The sequence below is a fragment of the Chelonia mydas genome, chromosome 1 (assembly GCF_015237465.2).
Source record: "Chelonia mydas isolate rCheMyd1 chromosome 1, rCheMyd1.pri.v2, whole genome shotgun sequence".
Taxonomy (NCBI): Eukaryota; Metazoa; Chordata; order Testudines; family Cheloniidae; genus Chelonia; species Chelonia mydas.
The window spans coordinates 61,347,805-61,371,362 of record NC_057849.1 but is presented as its reverse complement, the minus strand read 5'-3'; the positions used below and the strand labels follow the sequence as shown (position 1 = coordinate 61,371,362).

The 23,558-nt window shown below is 41.3% G+C and overlaps 1 protein-coding gene across 4 annotated transcripts in view; it reads left to right on the top strand.

Annotated features, from left to right (window-relative positions):
* The window catches only part of DNAJC15 (DnaJ heat shock protein family (Hsp40) member C15), a 45,684-nt gene extending 26,993 nt beyond the window's left edge, over positions 1-18,691 (top strand). For 2 of the 4 annotated variants that reach the window (XM_007061318.4, XM_043533320.1), the window contains exons 4-6: positions 4,276-4,352; positions 11,350-11,420; positions 16,603-18,691. In XM_007061318.4, coding sequence (XP_007061380.2) covers positions 4,276-4,352; positions 11,350-11,420; positions 16,603-16,673 — 219 coding nt within the window. In that variant the 3' untranslated portion in view covers positions 16,674-18,691. Of the gene's footprint in view, positions 1-4,275; positions 4,353-11,349; positions 11,421-12,089; positions 12,159-16,602 lie in introns of all 4 variants that reach the window. The other 2 variants (XM_037894610.2, XM_043533315.1) reach the window with 2 other exon arrangements.
* Positions 18,692-23,558: the final 4,867 nt, after the last annotated feature.

The following is a 23,558-nucleotide window of genomic DNA, read 5'->3' as shown; positions in this document are numbered from 1 at the left end:
CTTTTCACCTTTTAATAGAGTTCATGCAAGAAACTGAATTAACTCTCATGGGCTGTATAGGGCACAACATGTAAGGAAGACATGCCTAGAAGATTAAATGGGGCCCAGAATATCAGAAGTATAAGGAAGTGGAGAGCTCATTTGTGTGATCTTTCCAGCCCAGCAAGGATTGCAGATGTGGTAGGCTGATTTTAATATTGGAAGGTGCCTGAAATGTCCTTCCCTTATCACTTTGAGGAGTTTTCCTAACAGGGAAATACCAAAAGTAGCACTGCTTCATGAAAACACTTCACTATTTTAGTCCAAGTAGCACGTGTAAGTGAGATGGATAATCAAACCTCTCTCTTCTTTGGTAGCTAGAAAACTGCCTTTCTACCTCTTTTTTTTAGGAATGTTCTGTCCTCACTTGCCCATGCCTCTAACCTAGACAAAGATGGCTTTTAGTCTGATTTCTTTTGCTTTAAAAAGGAAGCTTCAAATCTCTTTAGGACTGGGACTTTCATTAAAAAAGGGGCTGTTTGTGCCATAAGCATCCCCTGAGAAGGAAACCATTGTCCTTAATGACCTAGCTGTGATTTTAAAGGTCCAAGCCAGCCTGAGTGTCTTCCTCTCAAAAGAACAGGGCAAACACTTGTTTAATGCCTTTTGGAAACTATAAAGATCGGGGCTCCCTGAAGTAAGCAGTCTAAGCAGGGACTGTCTTTTGTGTATAATACCTAGTGCAGTGGGGTCCTGGTCCATGACTAGGGCTCCTAGGCACGAATAAGAAGAATGTTTACAATTATAAAAAGGAGTTTGTATTTTGTCTTGCAGCCATACTTCTCAAGCCAGTGATGGGCAGCCTGCGGGCCACACGCGGCCTGTTGGGGTAATTCACTGGTGGGCCGCGAGACAGTTTGTTTACAACGACCGTCTGCAGGCACGGCCACCCGCAGCTCCCATTGGCTGGGAATGGCGAACCGCGGCCACTGGGAGCTGCAGGCGGCCGTGCCTGCGGACGGTCGATGTAAACAAACGGTCTTGCAGCCCACCAGTGGATTACCCTGATGGGCTGCAGGTTGCCCACCACTGACTTAGGTTGTGATCTCAAGTTAATGAGCACTGGTCAGCACCTCAAATGGAGCCTATTAAAGGCAGGGGTAAGGTCCTGTGGGAGAAGGTGGAGATAATTTGGGACATACCAGACTTTTCTCCATCAGCACTGAATCAGTATTCCATTGTCACATTAGAGAGCTATGCTAGAGATGATGCGTAACGTTTTCAAAAGCACCTAAGTACCAAAGTCTCTTGAAAATGGGACTTAGTCTCCTAGATGCTTTGGAAAATAAGTCACTTAAGTCCCTCTTTCAAAGAAGACTTAGGTGCTTTGGAAAATGTTACCTGTCATCTTTAATAACTGGGGGGAGAAGTAGTAAGGTATCATTGCCAAGTTTCTCTTTAGGCGGTAATGTTCTACTCTCTCTCAGGGTCTGATCCAGTAGTTCTCAACCTGTTTACCATTGTGGGCTGCATATACAACTCTTTGTGTTATGTGGGCCGCATCCACGCAATATATATGCCACCCTACCTGCTGTGGCTGCCCAATTGGGCACATTTTCCTCGACACCTGCTCCCAGACAGTAAGGGGCAGTGTTAATCCCACCCACCGAGCCATGGGGGATCATAGCTGGAAGCCACAATGGGACAAATTTCCACCCCGCACCAGCTCTCCCCCCGGAGACAGGACCTGCAGGGCAGCCTCCTGCTCTGGCTGTGAGCTCTGGGTCTGGACATGGCCAGCAGGGGCTGGGCAGGGGGGCAGTGTCTGCTGCAGGCAGTCCAGGGCGCACTGCAGCCTGGAGCATGCTCATCCTGCCCCCAGAGGTGACACACAGCTGTGGCTAGTGTGGGGGCACTTGCCCCCCCCCCCCATTTCTATGGATGCCTTTGGCACGGATGCCCAGAAGCTAGGAGACAGCTCTCTCACTGGCAGTGGCTCTCAGTCATCCCCTTTTCTTCTCTCTGCCCCATCCTCGTATCCCCTTCCTCTTCCCACCCCACCCACCTTTCTCTCCCCATTGTCCCCTTCCCCCATCCCTTTCTTTTCCCCCTGTCCCACTCTCCAATCCCCATCTCTTTCTTTTCCCCCTGCCCCATCCCTCTCCCTTTGCCTATCCCCTTCTCTTCCCCCTGCCCCATCTCCTTCTCTTCCCCCTGCCCCATCCCCTCTCCCTTTCTCTCCCCACTGTCCCACTCTTCCATCACCTATCCCCTTCTCTTCCCCCTGCCCCATCCCCTTCCTCTTCCCTCCCCATCCTCTTTCCTCTCCCCTCTGTCCCCTGCCCCTGTCCCACTCCCTCCTGCCCCATTCCCTTCTCCTCCCCCTGCCCTATCCCATCCTTCTTCCTTCCGCACTACCTTGCCCTGACCCCACATAGGCACTCACTATTGTACAGAAACAGGACCCGGCACACGTAGAAGAGGACAATGACAGGCACCAGGACGCAGGAGGCAGCATCCCAGAGCTGCCAGCCTCCACCAGGGAGAGGCGCAGAGTGAGCTGGCACAGTGTGGGAAGGACAGAACCTGTGCCTCTCACCGCCCACCCCGACAGGCTGAGCAGAGCAAGTCCTGCTCAGCACCCCCTATTTCTGCGAGAGGTGGTGGGGGCAATGCCCCCCTAAACTACGCCTATGGCTGGCATGGGTTGTTGGCCCGGTGCCTTCCCCCACACGTGGTAACTGGGCACCTGGCAACCCTACCGTTTGTCCCGGGGAGGGAAGAAGCATCAGGCTGCCACCAGCTGCTTTGCCTTCCCTGATGGCATTAGCGCTCCAGCAGGGCTCCATGATGCCATCTATCCCTCGGCTGGCCCTGCCCTCTGCTGGGACCGGCAAACTTTGAATTTTTTTTACCACACAGCTGGGTCTGGGCTGCAAGTGGCCCGCGAGTTGAGAACCACTGGTCTGATCCAATGGCCGTTGAAGTGATTGGGAGGATTTCCATTGACTTCAGTGGGCACTAGCAGGCCCTGTGTGCTCTCTGAAATTTTATTTGATACTAAATTCTCTGCCTTTCTAAAGCCGTAATGTTGCGGTGTATTAGCTCAGAGGTGGCTGCTTTTTGGTAATAGGTGAAGTGTCCCTCTTGTGTAAGCAGTATGGTTTGGGAGACTATCTGCTCCTAATCTTAACTATGAAGTTTGCTTAGATACCATAATAGGTGCCTTATAAGTGCATGTAATTTAAATGAGTGTTTGTAAATTCATTTGGGATGAGGTGCTGTATAAATATGACACATTTTATTATTGATAATTACTAGGTATATTTAGTAGCTAACTGAAAACGTGTTTCATTAAGTGCCAGGCATATTTTAATTGTGGATAAAAAGCCCAGTTCTGAAGCCAGACTTCACTTTGATGATAAAAGGATGAAACTTACTTTTTGTAAAGCTTACTTGTTGATAAATTTGGCAGTTAACAAAACTTCAGTCTTCTTAACTGACTTCTGGGTTCCAGCTCCCAATAGTCAGGCTGTCTTGGAACTACATCTGTTGTCTCTGAGGCTCGTTTGACTTAGAGGGTTGCGGCTGTGCGATGCTGGACTAGTCCCTAATTCTTTTTATTTAAAAAAAAACAAAACAAAAAAAACCCCACTGATATCTTTAGTTATGCTATGGTATTTCAATAATTTATTTTAACACACTTACGGTTGATAAGCATCAGTTTTATCCTCACTCCATTCCCTGGACAACTACAGTTTTTGCTTTAAAAAAAATTTACCACACCTCACTCTCCAAAACAAGTTTTCTCTTTCCGTTGTTTTAAACAGTGGTTAAAATCTCAGTTTCTGATCTGGGAAAAAACCAGCAAATAATCCCAAATGGCAGGGAAAGTTAAGTTGGCATGAATTTATGTGCACATGAAGCCCAGGGCTGTGCTCATGTGCAATTTCATTCTACCCAGCATTTAGACAATTAGGGTTCCCCTGCCAAGGAGCAGGGAGACTCTCAACCCTACAAATCAATGGCTGCAACAATTAATGTCTTTCATTATCAGTGGGACACTGTAAAAACACAAACTGTAACTTTTAAGAGGTCAGATTTTCAGTGTTTGACAGAGTTCCTTTTAAACCATATTTGTTTTGCGGTAGTTTCATCACTTGAAGTGAAATCTAATCAAATGCTAATCAACCTTGTTAAGGTAATAGAATAGCATTGAGATCATGACACCTATGTATGTGGAACTAATTATTTTCCTCTCTCTCTTCCCTCCTCCTCCTTCCACTCCCCCCATAGAGTTTCTCATCATACTATAAAGGAGGATTTGAACAGAAAATGAGTAGACGAGAAGCTAGTCTTATTTTAGGCATAAGGTAGGTGTGCTGCATTAATACTGTTTTTGTTTTATCACCAAACTGAATGAAGAAATGTAAGGTGAAAGAATAGGGCTATATGGTGCTCACAGTTTTAACTTGTTAACAAAAATTGTGTTCTATATGCCATTCTAAGGTTGTATTTTGGTTGGAAAAAAACATACAATAAAATGGGCAGCCACGCAACTTTTGTCATACCTTCAGGCCACTTACAGCAGTAGAGGACAAATGCTGTAAATATAAATCAGAACAACAGATACTATGCTGATCAACATGATCATCTACTCTGATCTCACTAAAAATCAAGATTTACAATACTGTGGATTGTATTAATGCATCAGTAATGCAGAAAGCAATTCCATTGAGTCTGTCATTTCAAATGTATGTGTAATCTCTCTTCACATCTTTTTTTATTGTGGTTAAAGGAATTGAGGATGCTATATAACGTATTAGGATGAATTTAAGGGTGAGTGTAGGCATGTGTAACTTAAGGATAAAACACATTACAGGGATATTGTGATTATCCCCAATACCAAGCATTACAAACCCAGGCAATTAAGAGTTAAGGTTACACTTAAACATGTTTGGATTTCTTTTAACATATGGAAATGGACAACTGAGGCACCCAAACCACCTTTATTCTTCCCTATAGCAACTCCAGGAAGGCAGGAAAGGGTAGGGCAAGTCCTGAATGTCTTTAAAAACAGTTTAATCTAATCTTATCTGGGGCCACAAATGCTAAAATGTTTTAATCATAATTTCATGATTATTGCAGGAAGTCTCTATAGGCCAGAGTTAAGATTGTTTGGTTGCCTTAACTGTGCAGTTCCAACATGTTAACATGTCTGGATTTTTGTTTGTGTAACCTTAACATTAATTAGACTTTAATTACAGGAATGTTGTAATGATGCCATATCTAACCCTTATTAATCCAGGCGATTGAGAGTTAAGGTTACATTTAAAGTTAATTACAACATTCCCGTAAGGGTCTTTAACTGATATGTCCCAAAATTATGTCCTCCTTGATGTATTTTTTGTCTTGCAATTTCCTTAGGTTTTGAAAATATATATTTCATACATGCACACTAAACAAGAAATCCAAAGAGAATGGTACCACATGGTATTTTGGATGACTTAAAGATATGCGTTAGCAACCTTAAATCACTTATTAAAATTAAATTTATGGGTAGATTCACTGGTACACCAGAGTAGTGCATTGCAGTTAGAGCTTACTGGTCCATTTAGATGGCTTTAAAGTTGGTTTGCTTTGACAGAACAGTTCATAGCAGTCGATGTACTGGTGATTCTGGACCTTAATTTGCAGTTGAATTATTGTTTCAGAGGTCTGTGTTAGAGAACTGGTGCTATGTAAAGGAGGGATGGGAGATCCCAACCCCATAATTCCAATGTCTATGCACTTTAAAGGTATCCCTTATGCTCTGTTTCAGTTTCCCCAGTTAGTACTATTTTAGTGTGCAGTGGAGAAGAGGCAAGAATGCCGTCCCTTGGGGAGCCTTTTAAAGTACTGATGCCCCAGCCAGTATGTGGTCATAGAACCTTTACTTGCCCCAATTGTCACTTTTCTCCTTAATCTGCCAACAAGAATTTTGAATTAGGGCTGTCAATGAATTGCAGTTAACTCTCGTGATTAACTAAAAAAAAATTGATCACAGTTTTAATCGCACTGTTAAACAATAGAATACCAATTGAAATTTATCACATTTTTTTATGTTTTTCTACATTTTTAAATATATTGATTTCATTTACAATACAGTATACAAAGTAGACAGTGCTCACTTTATATTATTTTTTTTATTACAAATATTTGGCACTGTAAAAATGGCAAACAAAAGCAATAGTATTTTTCAGTTCACCTCATACAGGTACTGTAGTGCAATCTCTTTATGGTGAAAGTGCAACTTACAAATGTAGATATTTTTGTTATGTAACTGCACTCAAAAACAAAATGATGTAAAAGTGATAACAGGCATTTGCATGGCACTATTGTAGCCAGCATTGCAAGGTATTTACGTGCAATATGCTAAACATTCATATGTCCCTTCATGCTTCGGCCACCATTCCAGAGGACGTACTTCCATGCTGATGATGCTCATTTAAAAAAATAATGCATGAATTAAATTTGTGGTTGAACTCCTTTGGGGAGAATCGTATGTCTCCTACTCTGCGATATATTCCATGTTATAGTGGTCTTGTATGATGACCCAGCACATGTTGTTCCTTTTAAGAACACTTTCACTGCAGATTTGACAAAACGCAAAGAAGGTACCAATGTGAGATTTCTAAAGATAGCTACGTCACTTGACTCAAGGTTTAAGAATCTGAAGTGCATTCCAAAATCTGAGAGGGATGAGGTCTTCAGAAGTCTTAAAAGAGCAACACTCCAATGCAGAAACTACAGAACCTGAACCACCAAAAAGAAAATCAACCTTCTGCTGATGGCATCTAACTCAGATGATGAAAATGAATATGCGTTGGTCCGCACTGCTTTGGATGGTTATTGAGCAGAACCTGTCATCAGCATGGACGCATGTCCTCTGGAATGGTGGTTGACGCAAGAAGGGACATATTACTCCTGGGGGAATTCTGCGCCAATTCATATCATCTGCAGATTTCTTTGCTTCCCCACAGATAAATGACTTTCCGACAGGGAAGCTGCAAGAGCAGTCATGCACCACTCTCTAGCAGCACAGGTACATTGTTTCAGGCACCCAGAGCAGCCAGCAGAGAGGTTAATCACCACGGGGTTGGGGACACCCCAGCCAGTGGCTCCTACCCTGAGCCGGGATCAGCTACTAGTCCTGTCTGGGCGGGAGGCAGGAGAGGATAGGACTTCCTCTTCCCCTACAAGGAGTGGGTGGGGCTGTGTCAGACCCATGCTCAGAAACCTCACCTAGCTGCATGAAGCTCAGCATCCTCCCCTGCTTCCTACCCTCATCCCTCCCCATACAAGGGGAGGGGTCATTGTACAGGGAGCTGCTCCCCCTATCCACTCAACCCCCGTGCTTCCAGACCTCCTATACCCAGACACCCCCGCTTAGCCTCGCCCTCCATACCCAAAAAACCCACTGAACCTCAACCACTGTACCCGGAGCCCCCCTGCACCCAGACCCCCCCACCTCCAGACCCTCACCCCTGCACCCAGACCACTCCCCACTGAGCTCCCTGCACTCGAGCCCCCACATCCAGACCCCCACATCCAGACTGACAGATGCTGAATTTCTTAGAGGCTAATTTTAATGAATTTTTAACTCACACTAATTACTGGACTTGTAAATTCTCAGAAAATCCATTCTGTGCCCCCGAAATAAACAACAATTTTGTGGAGGCTGTGTACGTAAAACAGAGGATTAATTTGTACTTTAAATGCAAAATGGAACTCAGCATTTACTATGGAGCAGTAACTGGTGTCTCCATAAGGGAAGAAAAATGGTCTTGTGCTTGGGTCTTGTGATTCCCTATTCTGTGCCATAAAATTCCTGTGACTTTTGGCAAGTTGTTTTAATCCCTGTCCCTCATTTTTGTCATCTGTAAAAAGGAAATCCTTAGTTTGCAATGGTTCTGGGGCTTAATTCAATTTTGAGATTTATGGGGAAGGCATTATAAGTGAAGTATTATAATGTCTGCCTGCTGCAGCCAATGGAGTTGAGAGCTTTTCAAAGAGAAGTACACAGGAACCTTTTATAATGGAAAATGTTAGGGTATCTAAGTATAGGAGATGTTACTAGCTTCCCTGTTTTAAGCAAACATCCTGAACTTTCCAGATTTACAGAATAAGTCCAATGAGAATTGTAAGTTAGCTAGTTCTAGATGAGAGAAACTCAAAATGTACATATTGTTGTCTCAACAGACAGCTTACAAGATAAAATAAAGATTTTTTTTTTCCAAAGGAAATCTTTATACTGTTTCAATATATGGTATGTAAGTGGTGACAAAAGTATTGATATGTTAGCTAGAAAAATTACATAGTGTATAAATCAGAGGTGGGCCACATCCGGCCTGGCTCCTGGCCCCTCCCCTGCTGTTCCCCCTCCCCTGCAGCCTCAATTTACTGCGCTGCCAGTGCAATGCTCTGGGCGGCGGGGCTGCAAGCTCCTGGGGCGGCGCGGCTGCAGAACCGTGGCCTGACCTGGTGCTCTGTGCTGCGCGGCTGCCTGTCTGTCCTGATGCAGCCGTGCCACCAGCCACTGGTGCTCCAGGCAGCGCGGTAAGGGGGCAGGGAGCAGGGTGGGATTGGATAGAGGGCCGAACAGGGGAGTTCGGGGGTGGTCAGGGCCAGGGGTGTAGATTGGGTTGGGGCGGTCAGAGGATGGGGAACGGCGGTTGAATGGGGGCAGGGGTTCCCGGGGGGGGGGGGGCAGTCAGGAAGGAGAGGAAGGGTTGGATGGGGCAATGGAGGGCAGTTAGGGGCGGGGCTTCCAGGGGCAGTCAGGGAGCGGGGGGGGGGGCAAATGGGACAAGGGTCCTGGGGGCGGGGCAGTCAGGAGGGAGAGGGAGGTTGGATGGGGCGGTGGGAGGCAGTTAGGGGCAGGGGGGTCCAGAGGCGGTCAGGGGACAGAGAGCGGGGGGGGTTGGATGGGGCAGGGGTCCCGGGGGAGCCATCAGGGGGCGAGAATCAGGGGGGAGTCGAATAGGGGGCAGGGGCTGTGCCGGGCCATGCCTGGCTGTTGGGGGAGGCACAGCAATTTCAGAAACACGATGCAGCCCTCAGGCCAAAAAGTTTGCCCGCCCCTGGTATAAATCAATAAAAATAAGTATGAAATAATAAAAAGATAGCAAGAATATACAATAGAATCTAAGATTGTAGAAAAATCATAAGTTATTGCATTTCAGAAGTAGTACAGTAGATTGTATAATCAGTGCATACACACGGGACAAAGTTGAGGTCATGTATTCAACCTTCAAGTGTGATTATACTCTGAAAAATGACTGGAAAATAGCATCACGTTACTCCATAGATCTGTTCCTATATATATCCAGAGACATATGGCTGACCAAATGTACAAGGCCAATCAGTTACCCCTGTGTAACCTTCCTGAAGGTAATGAGTAAGGTTGCACTAATGAAACTGAGGCTTGTCAGTGTAACTTGCAATGCAGAACCTTTATGACTGGTGATGTTTAAGAAAGGGTTTTGAGTTTGCAAGATTAGTGACATCTGGTAAATTAAGCAAACTTGATGTTACATGCCATTTTATCAGTCATTTTTCAGAACAGAACTGCACTACTTTACTGCAATTTTGGCATAACCTGACTATTGAGCATTAAAATTTCTAACCTTAACAATACATTAATACTCATTTTTGGATTCTAATAGTACTTTGCACTTAGTGCCCTTTAGCAGTGTAGGTCTGAAATCCCCAGACTAAGGAGGGCAAACATTATTGTCCCTATGAGAACTATGCCTGTGGGGTAACTGAAGTATATAGATTGTTTCTTGTCACAGGTCACACAGTGAGTTGCAGAATTGAGAACAGAACTCAGCTAAACTTGGTTCTAATTGTGTGCTCAATCCACTAGATTACAGCAGCCTATTTATTAACCGCTTTATAGGTTGAAATAATGGGAAATTGTGCTCTTTAAGAGTTTGATATAAAATTATTTTAAATACAAATAATCTTATTTCTCAATTATTATGTAATTTTCAGGGCCTCTGACCGCCTAATTTTTATTCCCATCGCTTTTTCTTCTCTAGTGCAGTTCTGTGCACCACTTCTGCAACATATGTAGGCTTTGATTTTTCTGTGATTGAAGAGTAAAAATTACAATATTTAGGGGAGTCCCCCCCCCCCCAAGACTGTAGTTAGGCTGAGACCTGGCATTCCTGCACAGATAGTGGAGTTAGGTTCTTGGAGCCTTCGGCTAAAAAGGGGGCAATGGGGTGGAAGTGTGTATTAGCCTCTGCTCTTGGAGACTTAGGCTAAAAAGAAAAGGCGGGGGCAGTATGTATTTGCCTTCTCTGGTGAAATTTTGTACCACTAAACGGTGTTACCCTATAGCATTCTTTAGTGGAGTGACAAAAAGCTGCCTTCCTCTGGCTTCTCTTGAAGTGGTAAATGTTGTTGCAAATGGTGGCTACATTTTCCATGTCAACTAATTTTAAAAAAGCTAAACCATACAGCTTCAAATACAAATGTTCCTCTTCAAACCAGAAGGAACTCTGTTAGTGTGCTAGCACAATGCTTCCATAAGTGGCTATTTGCTGGTAAGGTACACACTTAATTTAGTTGAAGTACATATTTTATCTTCCTGTCATTGAAAGGAGCAGCTTTATGTAGCATTTGTAAATTGACATGTCCCTGAGTATAACACATTGAACAGCTTTGGAAAAACAAAAAATGCAGAGTTTTCGGATCTCACCAGGATGAGGAATTATTTTAATAATACTCTGTATAGATTCATAGTTACAACAAATATTATATATTTTGTCATTGGTCGTAAATAACCATTTTCCGGGGATCATTTTTCCCTGTTCAGTGGTGGAAAACCAGTTAAATGTGTGTAAGGCTTTGTCTATAATGAAAAGTTATATTAGCATAGCTACATCAATTAGAGGTGTGAGGGAAGAGGGCTTCCGTTGACCTAGCTAATGCCGTTCGGAGAGGTAATGTTCCTACGTTGACAGAAAACCCCTTCTGTCAGTGTAGTGCTGGCATAGCTACACTGACATAACTGTGCTGATACAGTCTCTGTAGTGTATATGGCAGGAACTGCTGAGTTTTGGAACAGACAAAAACTGTCAGTATTCCTTCACTGTACTGGCTGCGCTTTTTTTTTTTTTTTTTTTAATACAAAAGAGGTGTACTTCCTTAAATGTCTTAAAAGGCTTATTAAAATGTTACATCCCAAAAGGTGCAATTGTGTGTTTTGTCCACAAGATGGTGAAAACCTCTAGTTTTAAATTGTCTGAAGTCAGTGCAAACTGATCATTTACAATCTGAATTTAACACTATGGTAAGCACTTTAATTTATTTCTACAGTCCATCTGCTGACAAGGCCAAGATTAGAACAGCTCATAGGAGAATCATGATTTTGAATCACCCTGATAAAGGTACACTGTTGTTTTTCATTAATATTGGGTGGAAAGAACATACTACGAGCTCCTTTCAGTTTACTTAAACTGGTTGTAGCTAGCCATTTATGTAATTCATGAAATTATGTGCTGTATATTTAGTAGTGAGACTTACAGGTAAGCTTTTATATGTTGTTGTTTTCTCTAATAAATAAAGCAGACCGATATCCAAGCTCCATATGCCATAGTAGCACTAGGTCACTCTGCTGCCTTCTGAGCTCATTTTCTAGATCAGTACTTCACTAGTTGTTAGTTTTCCAGGAGCTTTGAAGAAGGGAAAACACTAGCCATGAAGTTCCCACTTACATTACACAAAAATGCTTGAACTGGGTTTTTTCTGGCCATAAATATATGAGCACACAAGTCTCTGAGGGACATGTGCTATAATCACTAAATATATCAGATTCTGGGTTTCTTAAACCCATCCTGGAAAACTGTAAAGCTGGGCACAGTTGCTTTAATTGGCCAGGTTTTTAATGTAAATTTATCTTACAGAAAGGCTTATTATAACTTTAACTACACTACAGCTGCTTGAGAAAGAGCCCATATGTTCATTCCTGTTTCTACTTTTCAATAACAGATGGTAGAATTGCACTGTATTTCAAAAGTCAAAAGGGGGAAGTGAAGTTTTTTATTTCTTGTTGACAGATTCACAGGATTTTGTTCCTAACCATCATAAGAAAAAGATAACTGACCGCTGGCAATATAAGGTGTTGAGTAAGCACTTTTCTTTCAGCTGCCTTATCTCCTTAGATTGCTAACGGCTAAACAGTCCTGCTTCGATGTTGTCTGTCATTCTGCTTTTTAATTTGTTTTTCTGTAAAGTGGGTATATTGAAAATAGGAAAGGAATTCTCTGTTATATTTGTAATATATTATGATGGTCAGAGCTACAGTTTAGAGTACAGTATGTTAAAAGTTTTGATTGACAAACATTATCATTTGTATTGCAGTGGCACCCAGAGAGTCCCATCAGGATCTTGGTTCCTTTGGGCTGGGTGCTGTACCAACATATTAAGACAATCGCTGTTCTGAAGATGATATACACTAAAGTAGTTAATATTTCTCTAGCTTGTAGTTAATATTTCTCTAGCTTGTACTGCTTTTTGCAGTTATTTTATTTTTCATGCCTCTGCTCTCAAAGGGGCATAGACAAGCTACATTCAATTCAGTAATCCCCACTCCTTACTGAAACCCAATTTATCAGAAAAACTTTACATATGTATTGGTAAGCATTCTCCCCCCTCTGCCCCTCCCAACCCCACCACCCCAAACACACAAACACAGTACAGCACACACTTAAAATATATGGACTTCATTCAGTTGTTTCTGTATTAGATCTGGGAATAGGGTTGCCAACTGTCTAATCACACAAATCCAAATGCCTTGCTCTGCCCCTTCTCCGAGGCCCCATCCCGCTCACTCCATCCCCACTCCCTTCATCGATCGCTCTCCGCCACCCTCACTCGCTTTCAATGGGCTGGGGCAGGAGGTTGGGGTGCAGGAGGGGGTATGGGCTCTGTGGGGTGGGGCCAAGGGGTTCAGAGTGTGGGAGGGAGCTCTGGGCTGAGCCTGGGGTGGAGGGCTGAGATAGGGGGTTGGGGTGCAGGAGGTAGTGTGGGGTGTAGGCTCCAGCCGGGAGGCGCTGACCTCGGGCAGCTACCGGTCGGCGGCGCAGCTGGGCTAAGGGGGCCACAGGGACGTGTCAGCCACTTTAGGGAGTGGTGCAGAGCCAGGGCAGGCAGGGAGTCTGTCTTAGCCCCACTGCCGCCACCGGACTTTCAGCACCTAAAATCTCCCAGTTTGGCTTCGGTAGCCTCCGGGAGATGGGGCATGATTCCGGGAGACTCCCAGTAGTTGGCAACCCTATCTGGGAATGAGTTTGTAGTGGTTTAGACTCCTGATCTAAAAGTCACAGTGAAGTTCTCCAGTCTTGGAAGTCCCACCTCCTTCTGTTGCCAGGCATCTAGAACTGATACTTGTCCTTTCTGTATCCTTAAATGTTGTTCATAATTTTTCATTCATAAAAACAGATGCTTAGGAAAAGGTTGTTCAGGGCACAGTGATGTTTAAACCACATTTTAGTGTACAAAGATAGAGGTTTCAGAGCAGCAGCCGTGTTAGTCTGTATCTCAAAAAGAAAAGAAGGACTTGTGGCACCTTAGAGACTAACAAATTTATTTGAGCATAAGCTTTCGTGAGCTACAGCTCACTTCATCGGATGAATGCAGTGGAAAATACAGTCGGGAGATTTATATACACAGAGAACATGAAACAATGGGTGTTACCATACAGACTGTAACAAGAGTGATCAGGTAAGGTGAGCTATTACCAGCAGGAGAGCGGGGGGGGGGGAATCTTTTGTAGTGATAATCAAGGTGGGCGGGCCATTTCCAGCAGTTGACAAAAACATCTGAGGAACAGTGGGGGTGGGGGAGTAGGATAAACATGGGGAAATAGTTTTATTTTGTGTAATGACACATCCACTCCCAGTCTTTATTCAAGCCTAAGTTAATTGTATCTAGTTTGCAAATTAATTCCAATTCAGCAGTCTCTTGTTGGAATCTGTTTTTGAAGTTTTTTTGTTGAAGAATTGCCACTTTTAGGTCTGTAATCGAGTGACCAAAGAGATTGAAGTGTTCTCCGACTGGTTTTTGAATGTTATAATTCTTGACGTTTGATTTGTGTCCATTTATTCTTTTACGTAGAGACTGTCCAGTTTGGCCAATGTACATGGCAATGTACACTATCCTTGCCACTGTGGATGTAGAAGCCCTCTACACCAACATTCCACACAAAGATGGACTACAAGCCATCAGGAACAGCATCCCCGATAATGTCACGGCAAACCTGGTGGCTGAACTTCGTGACTTTGTCCTCACCCATAACTATTTCACGTTAGGAGACAATGTATACCTTCAAATCAGCGGCACTGCTATGGGTACCCGCATGGCCCCAGAGTATGCCAACATTTTTATGGCTGACTTAGAACAACGCTTCCTCAGCTCTCGTCCCCTAATGCCCCTACTCTACTTGCGCTACATTGATGACATCTTCATCATCTGGACCCATGGAAAAGACGCCCTTGAGGAATTCCACCATGATTTCAACAATTTCCATCCCACCATCAACGTCAGCCTGGACCAGTCCACACAAGAGATCCACTTCCTGGACACTTTGGTGCTAATAAGCGATGGTCACATAAACACCACCCTATACCGGAAACCTACTGACCACTATGCCTACCTACATGCCTCCAGCTTTCATCCAGACCACACCACACGATCCATTGTCTACAGCCAAGCTCTACGATACAACCACATTTGCTCCAACCCCTCAGACAGAGACAAACACCTACAAGATCTCTATCAAGCATTCTTACAACTACAGTACCCACCTGCTGAAGTGAAGAAACAGATTGACAGAGCCAGAAGAGTACCCAGAAGTTACCTACTACAGGACAGGCCCAACAAAGAAAATAACAGAACGCCACTAGCCATCACCTTCAGCCCCCAGCTAAAACCTCTCCAACGCATCATCAAGGATCTACAACCTATCCTGAAGGACGACCCATCACTCTCACAGATCTTGGGAGACAGACCAGTCCTTGCTTACTGACAGCCCCCCAACCTGAAGCAAATGCTCACCAGCAGCCACACAACAGAACCACTAACCCAGGAACCTATCCTTGCAACAAAGCCTGTTGCCAACTTTGCCCACATATCTATTCAGGGGACACCATTATAGGGCCTAATCACATCAGCCACACTATCAGAGGCTCATTCACCTGCACATCTACCAGTGTGATATGTGCCAGCAATGCCCCTCTGCCATGTACATTGGCCAAACTGGACAGTCTCTACATAAAAGAATAAATGGACACAAATCAGATGTCGAGAATTATAACGTTCAAAAACCAGTCAGAGAACACTTCAATCTCTTTGGTCACCCAATTACAGACCTAAAAGTGGCAATTCTTCAATAAAAAAAAACTTCAAAAACAGACTCCAACAAGAGACTGCTGAATTGGAATTAATTTGCAAACTGGATACAATTAACTTAGGCTTGAATAAAGACTGGGAGTGGATGTGTCATTACACAAAATAAAACTATTTCCCCATGTTTATCCTACCCCCTCCCCCTCCCCCCCACTGTTCCTCAGATGTTTTTCTCAACTGCTGGAAATGGCCCGCCCACCTTGATTATCACTACAAAAGATTTTTTCCCCCCCGCTCTCCTGCTGGTAATAGCTCACCTTACTTGATCACTTCTGTTACAGTCTGTATGGTAACACCCATTGTTTCATGTTCTCTGTGTATATAAATCTCCCCACTGTATTTTCCACTGCATGCATCCAATGAAGTGAGCTGTAGCTCACGAAAGCTTATGCTCAAATACATTTGTTAGTCTCCAAGGTGCCACAAGTCCTCCTTTTCTTTTTAAAGATAGAGCTGTGTTCTAGTGAGTGATGAGATACTGATACAGACCTTATAATGTTGTTTTTGGTGACTGTAGGCAGATGGTTGACACTCAAGGGGAGAGTAAAAAAACAAACACAAAGACCACTGAACTGTAATCAGATTGTTAGATGGAGCATAAAGCAATGACACTGTTCAGGACCAGAAGTTAGAAGGACTACTGTGTTTAAATAGCTTTAATGTGACATCTTTTGGCTGGTATTTCTCTGTCTCTGAATCTAGAATGGAATAGGCTTGGTGTATGTTCTTAATGATTCTGTATCAAAAATTGGCTTATAACATTTTGCCTCTGATTTCTTGGGGGGAAAAAATCCTGGCTGTTCTCATTAGATGAACTGTTCAGGCTAGCTGACCTTGCTTAACAGGTGCAGGAACAATGCATTCAGTCTAAATATAAGATGATTTGAGAGAATAATTTTAGACTGTTCATGAGGACTTCACTTTGATAGGAGAGTGCTGCTCTGCATTATTTTTCACAGTGATTAAGATTTTATTGCATGTTTGTTCTGTTTACTTATCCACTAGTTTAATTTATCTCTGACATTTTCACGTAAGCTTATGAATGATTTTTTTGGAGAGGGAGGAAACTAATAAACCACATCACCAATAATTTAAGGGATGCTCTAAGTTAAATGGTTTTGTATTTCATACTGATATAAATCTATTTTTCTCCCTTTTTTTCAGGTGGATCTCCATACTTAGCAACAAAAATAAATGAAGCAAAAGATTTGTTAGAATCCAGCACCAAAAATTAATGTCCAAGGACTTCTGTGATAGAACTTTTTATATATTCCTTTCTACTGGAAATCCTGTAGATATATTGTGCAATAGTTGCGTGCTGCTCTATATAGTTGCATAACACTGGATCAAATATTCAGTTATCTATCTTCATTATTAAAGATCTAAGACTATTTAAAAAGCAAACTGATACATTTTACAATAAGTCTCATTTCTAGTATTTTTTTCCCCCTCAATCTGTTTTGACTCTTTGGAAGCATTGAAGCTGGTTCTTCATTGACTGTTCTTTAAAAGTGGTTTATTACAGGTTTGTGCAATAGGGCTGGACTTCTGGAACTTATTTTTTTAAAATGGAAACATTTGTCTGTATTATAATATAGGCTTTATTTATTTATATATTTATTTATTGACTTGATAATGGTGATACTGTATAGCGCTGTCACTTGAAGTGGCTCTAGAAGGTAAAACTCAAAGGCTTGCCACATGTTGGATTCCTTTCTTTTGATGTGCAGCATAGATGCCATTTCAAAGTTGCTGGTTGGGACAAAATGACTTGAAAATTACGCCAAAATGCTGGTTTCCTTATCTCTGTATTTGAGGGACGTAGAAGTGTAAAGGAGAATATCGGCCTGATTTTTTTAAATTTTTTTTTAAGGTGCTTAGACCTTTTCCATGTTAAGACAGCTTTGAGAAAGATAGCTTTCCTTAAACTCACTGTCTGTTTATGCCTCACTGCACTGCTGGCCTTTGGGAAAACCAGTGCCACAACTCCCTTTGTGAGGACTCGAGATCAGTTTACAAATATATGGGGCAGTGGCATTCAAGATTCATTCATGGTACTAGTGTGACTGTAGGTTCCCCCTCAATCAGCTGCCTGCAACCGAGCTAACTCCTCTGAGTAGCCCACGTGACCTCTTCCCACAAGGAGGAGCAACAGAATTCCATGAGATGTCATCCTAGAAGATTAAGAACAGGAGATTCCTGTTTTCTAATTCAGCACTGACTAGCATCCCTTTTGTGACCGTGGTCAACTTATTTAATTGTTATGCCTTAGTTTTCTCTATAAAATACTAGCCAGAGGGAAGAGAGTTGGGACAATTACTGTTGGTAACATGTAATGTGGTAACATTCAGTAGAATACAGAGTGCCTAATGGTCCCTAGGTATCCATCTTACTTGGACAGTTTTTTCCTGGGAGAACTCTTGGGTTTTTTGTTTGTTTGTTTGTTTGTTTGTTTTAAATATTGGCAGCTAACCACAACCCTCCACAGCTGGGCTCCACTTCTGTAACTAGAAGCTCTGGGGTGTCTTGTCTTCCCATTCTTTCCTAGACACCCACACTTTTGTGTTAAAATGTGTCAGTTAAGCAGAACACAGCCCCATTATACTAATCTTCCTCAAAATCCTTAGATTAGTCCTCTATGTAGCGCAGTGATCATGGTTAATAGGAGTCTGATGATGGGGAAGAGTGTGAAACTGTTTTGCCAGCCCACCCAAAAAAATGCTAAGGCCAGCTCTGAAAGAAACCTTGAAGGTTAGGTAATCTAGTCATGCTTCCTGCCAGTCACAGATGCAGGATGTGTACGAGGCTGCGTGGATTAACTTAGATCAATGTGATGAAAATCATGATTTAAATCACCAAGTCAAAAGCCTCAATTTAAATAATCGATTTTAATAATTTTTCCATTTCTACTTGCTTTCTAAAGAGAGGTGCATTTTTATTGGTTGGTATAACCATTAAAACATGTTGATTTTCAAATTAATGGAGCCTTTATACTAAATTTGGTGCATCTTTTTCTACGTGCAAACACAGTATAACAATGTACATTTATTTAAGCAATTATATAGCTTAATATTTGCAGTTTAACTTCATTTTTAGTATGTCAGAAAATGGTGAATGATATGATATATTGCTTTTGTACGAGATAATTAACTTTTGGTCACTTTGTGTCGAGCTGAATTAGGAGGGTAACTGAAATTTAATTAAACACAAAATAGCTGTAACGTTTATTTTTATTAAACAAAACAACCTTAAATGTTTTGGCTCCATAAACTTCTCTTATCAAAACATATTTCACATTTACAGCCAAATTATAATAAGTTTAGGCCCTAACATATTTTGTTTTGCATTCAGATTTCATTTTAAACAGGCTTATTTTTTTAAACATTAAATAACTAAAAAATCCAATTAAATCAAAAGATTTTTTTTTTATTTTTATCCACCTTTCTGTGAGATTGTGGGTCACATGATACATTTAAAATTAGAATAGATAAAGCACTGAAGATCATATTGAAGGGGAGACTCCTGCTCTGGCGTGGACATAGACTATGTAACTAATAGGCTTCTGCCATCTAACTGGTTTTCTAATGCAAGATGAAAGCAGACCAACAAATCTATTACATTTTTAAAGCAACGTGCCTGTACTTCAGTGAGTCCTTAACAGTGTCGCTTTTGAAAAAGAATAGTAGCAATTTCAAATAGACTTAAGATTAGCTGTACCTTTCACTGATCTAGTGTGCATTAGGAAAAAAATGGTCAAAATTTTCTGTCCCTGATTTTTATAGATCGAATCTGTAATTGATCTGGACCATTGCCCAAAAGCAAAACTGCTCTGCATGGTAGGCAGCAAAAGTATTCCCTCTAATGATTTTATGAGCTGACTAGCTATTGTTCCCACATGAGAGCTTTTTTTCTTGTTGCTGAGCGAAAATTTTTATAAAAAACTCACATTTTAAAAATATCAATTGAAACAAATATAATAACTGTTAATTTTGCTCTGTTCTTAATTAACTTCCCAGGGCTTTCCAAGAAATAAGTTTTTTTTTCTCCCAGATTATAGTTGTTTATTTTATTTCAAGTGACTTGAATCTTTCCTACCAGATCCGCTGCCTGTACCAAATTGCTTTCCAGGCAGCATGTGTGTCATGTCATATTGATTTTTTTTTTTCTCTCCACATTTTCTTCTTCTTGAGTTCAGTTGTTTCCGTTTTCTTTGAAATAGCTCCCACCTGTCCCATTTGAGACTTGTCTCCCCAACCCATTCTGCCAGGCATAAGTCTGGTCACTGGGGTCTCACTGAAATCTGTTGGGTCCAATGAAATGTGGGACTTGACAGATGTAGAGTAGCATGAGTATCATCGCTGTGTGCTCTGGCGCATGTGTAGCAGCACAAGCTGGTCAATAACTCTGCACATGTGGGTGAGCAGTAGAAGAAAACTAAAGCTGATATTTTGTCTATTAAATCATATTTGGAAGTAAAAAAGCAGGGGAGTGAAATGAAATAACAGTTGAGTCTGTCAAACTTAGCTCGTGATTTCCTAGCTTTGAGCAGTGCATCAAGACATGTAGGTGTATTTTCCTTAAAATTAAACACATACAAACAAATTTTCAAAAAACGAGTGAAATCATATAAAATTATCTTGAATTCTAAAGGAACCGCCTGGTATATCAAGCAGATGCTATATATACTGTCTAACTTAACAGTAAGCGCATGGGAAATAGTATTGGCTTAACTTTTCTGTATATGTGTATGTCATCCCAAGTTTTGAGCTCTCTGGGGCCTGGAAGGTCTTTGTAGTGTGCTTGTACAGCTCCTAATATGCTGAAGCTTGTTTGGGGTCCTTAGGCTCTGTTGAAACAGAAATAAGTAGGTACATTGTTTTACAATACATGCCCTTCAAATTACTATTTTATAATAGTGGAACTATGTACTCTCAAAGGGCCATATCCTGCCATGAGCAAAACTCACTAGCAAGAAAAATGTATTAAGAGCCTCCTCCATTAAAGCACTGAGCCCCCATTTATTTAATAAAATATGACTTGCCAGTCTCTGCACTTGCTTGTCTGCCTGGTCTTCGCTACAATTCCCAGGACACTCTTCTGGAACTTGGCAATCTTCTTAGCAATTGGCTCTGCTGACTTAGTACATTTCAGGAACGGATTCTGTGTGTCTCCTGGGAGATCCTGAACACCTGCAGGTCTTCCTAAGCTCAGTGGGACTTGAGAATGGTGACCACCTCACACAGTTGGAGTCCTTAGGGAGAAAAAAGTGCATATCTGAATTGGTTATTTGGTTTCAGTTTTTGCCTAACTTGGTGTCTTTATGTACATTTGAGGGCTACTGGAGGATTAACAAATCCTCAATCTCTTAAGTGTTCATCTTTTGATTACCGTAACCAAATTGCTTATGAAAAAGTTTATGATCAAGTGCTTGGTAATAACTTAAACTTCTCATAATTGTATTCGTAATACCCTCTTTAGGATGATGACCACTTTTATCAGATTTTTTTGGTGTGTGCAGTAGCTTTTTTTCTCCTTGTGTCTTCAGTACATGCACAAAGGTGTTTTTTTCCTCTTTTTGTTGGCAAGCAGCAGAATAGACTGGCACCCGTTTTGCCCACTGCAGCCTCCAGAACTTCCAGTTTGAATAGAGATTAAATTAACATTGCTGTTTTTGGCTTAGCAACAAAAGCATTGGCTTGTATAGTGCTGAGACGTCTTTGTTGGTGAATCGGCATAATCAATGATGTCAGTACAACCATGAGACTTGTGTTTTCTTGTTTAACTGTTGCCGTCAACCAACAGAATACGTAAGCACATGACTTTTTAGGATCCCATAAAGAGTTTGTTTGGTTTGTAACATTTGTTATATAGTACTGGAATTCATAAAACAAAAACCCAACAAATTTAGAATCCAAATAGGCTTTCTAAAGCAGATAATTACAGTTTAAAAGGAAGTAAAACTTCCACTTTGAAATGTGTGCTTGCAATTTCACAAACACCTCCCCTTGTGCCCTTGCCAAAAAATAAACAAAATCCTAGTTAAAAGTTCCACTTTAATTATTTTCATTTAAACTTAAACTGAGAAGTCATTTGGAGATTACTGGAATTCAGTTTTTTTCTTAAATAATTTAATGCTCTTGGACCAATATCTTTAAACCAAGTTACTGTTCAAAACAAATGTTTACAGGATAGTTAAAAGCACACTCTATATTTAAATTGAGTAATAAGCATTGCAGTATTACTACTTCCTTCAACATTTGGGGCAATACATACCAATGTTTTAGAATGAGAAAATACTGTTTTGATATTAGTATTATCAAATATACTGAGCATTATGTATGGTACAGATAGTAATTGGTGTATAACCTCCTATGACAGTAAATTATCGTTATTGTACTATTCTATTTCCTGATTCCTATTTATACTAATTCATACAGGGAGGGGATTGGTTTTTTTTAAAATATAACAAATATTACATGTAAAACTCTTTTAACCGGTGTCAAAGCATCTCTCACAGGATAGTTTTGTGGTGTTAAAATATTGTATAAAACCTGGCTTTGGAAGTACGGACTTTCACCAGTTCATGGAATTTATTCATGAGCCTTCAGTGTTACGTATGTATCTGCAATTGTGCAAATAGCAACTTATTGTGAAAAATATGCATCTACACAGTATTACAATGACTATGATCAGAAATATAAGGGGAAATCCAATGTTAAAAATAGATGGCTGGCATAAAAACAGCAGAACATGCTTTCCTGGGAAAAAAATCTGTAGCGTGTGTGCGGGGAGGGTGGTTTATTATTATTTATTATTTTATTATTTTAAGTCATATGCTGTAATGTTCAAGGCTACAGTTGAATATGAAATCATGTTCTAAATAGCCTTGACTATTCAGAGAAAAGCACAGTAGCTAAGATTTGGTGGACTGGTGCAATAATACATTAGTGTATTAGAACCAGTGCTCCAGAGGATTCTGAGTCAAGCCTTGGAGTCAGTGGTCAGGTCAATACTTTGTTCTCAGTGTTGAGTCGTGAGGGGTTTTTCTTGGCTCAAGTTGTACCAAGAAGAGGAAAATCTGGCTTGTAAAGCTGCCCTTGACCTAAAACAAACAGAAATCTCTGTTGGAACCATGAGCACCTAGTTAGTGGAGTTCAGCAGCAGGCCAGCCAGTAATTGTTTAGTGCTTCCCTCACTGGCGTCAATGAGAATTACTGTAGTATAAATTGCTTTAGGGGACAAATTGATCAACTAAGGGAGGTTTAAAGATTTGAGTGTTTTAGGTTACTGACAGCAATTCAGGTTTCAGAATTAAGTGATTGAATACAATGGTCATAGTTAGATTTTCTTTAGCCACAATAGGGGGAGAAACAATGGGATTCCCCATTTTATAAGACTTTAAAATGAAAGCTTTCAAGTGTTTGTACTGATCTCAATATATTATTTAACCCCCAATTGACATTGTTCTCCACAGCACATAAATACCATTTCAACAGCGGCCTTAAAAATATGTGAGAGCCCAGTTGCTAAACGCCGGCATAACATCTACACCTTGCTTACGTGCTCAGTTGGAATCTTCGTACATTTATTTTACACAATTAAGTTTTCCCCTGTACAGTAAGTCACTTTAGGTCTTGCACTCCACCCACTTCATTAAGAACACAATCCTGCAGATGTTACTGGGACTCCTGCCTTCACTTCAAGCTATATTCTCACTTACAGTATTAATGTGCTTCATGTCCAAGATCTCTCAGTGCAGCTGCTATACTTATAATCTTATGAGACGCCTTCTGTTTCCGAAAATGCACCAAAATGGTTTTAGCTACTCCAACTTTTTTGGACAGAATAATAAAAATGACTGTTATTGCAACCTACAGCAGAAATGGTTGTATGTAGGTCTGTTCATTAATGAAAATTCAAATATAACATTATAAAGTTTTTCACTAAAAGTACACTATTATGTATTAAAGCGTGGTTCTATTTATGAAAAATTACTATATAAATGAGCATTTGTTATATCTTTTTGTTAATAGTTTTTCTATTTTATTCCTGTTAACTATTTGTGCTGCAGATTTAACACTGAATAAGTTGGATTCTATTCCTTCCCTTGTACTATTGCC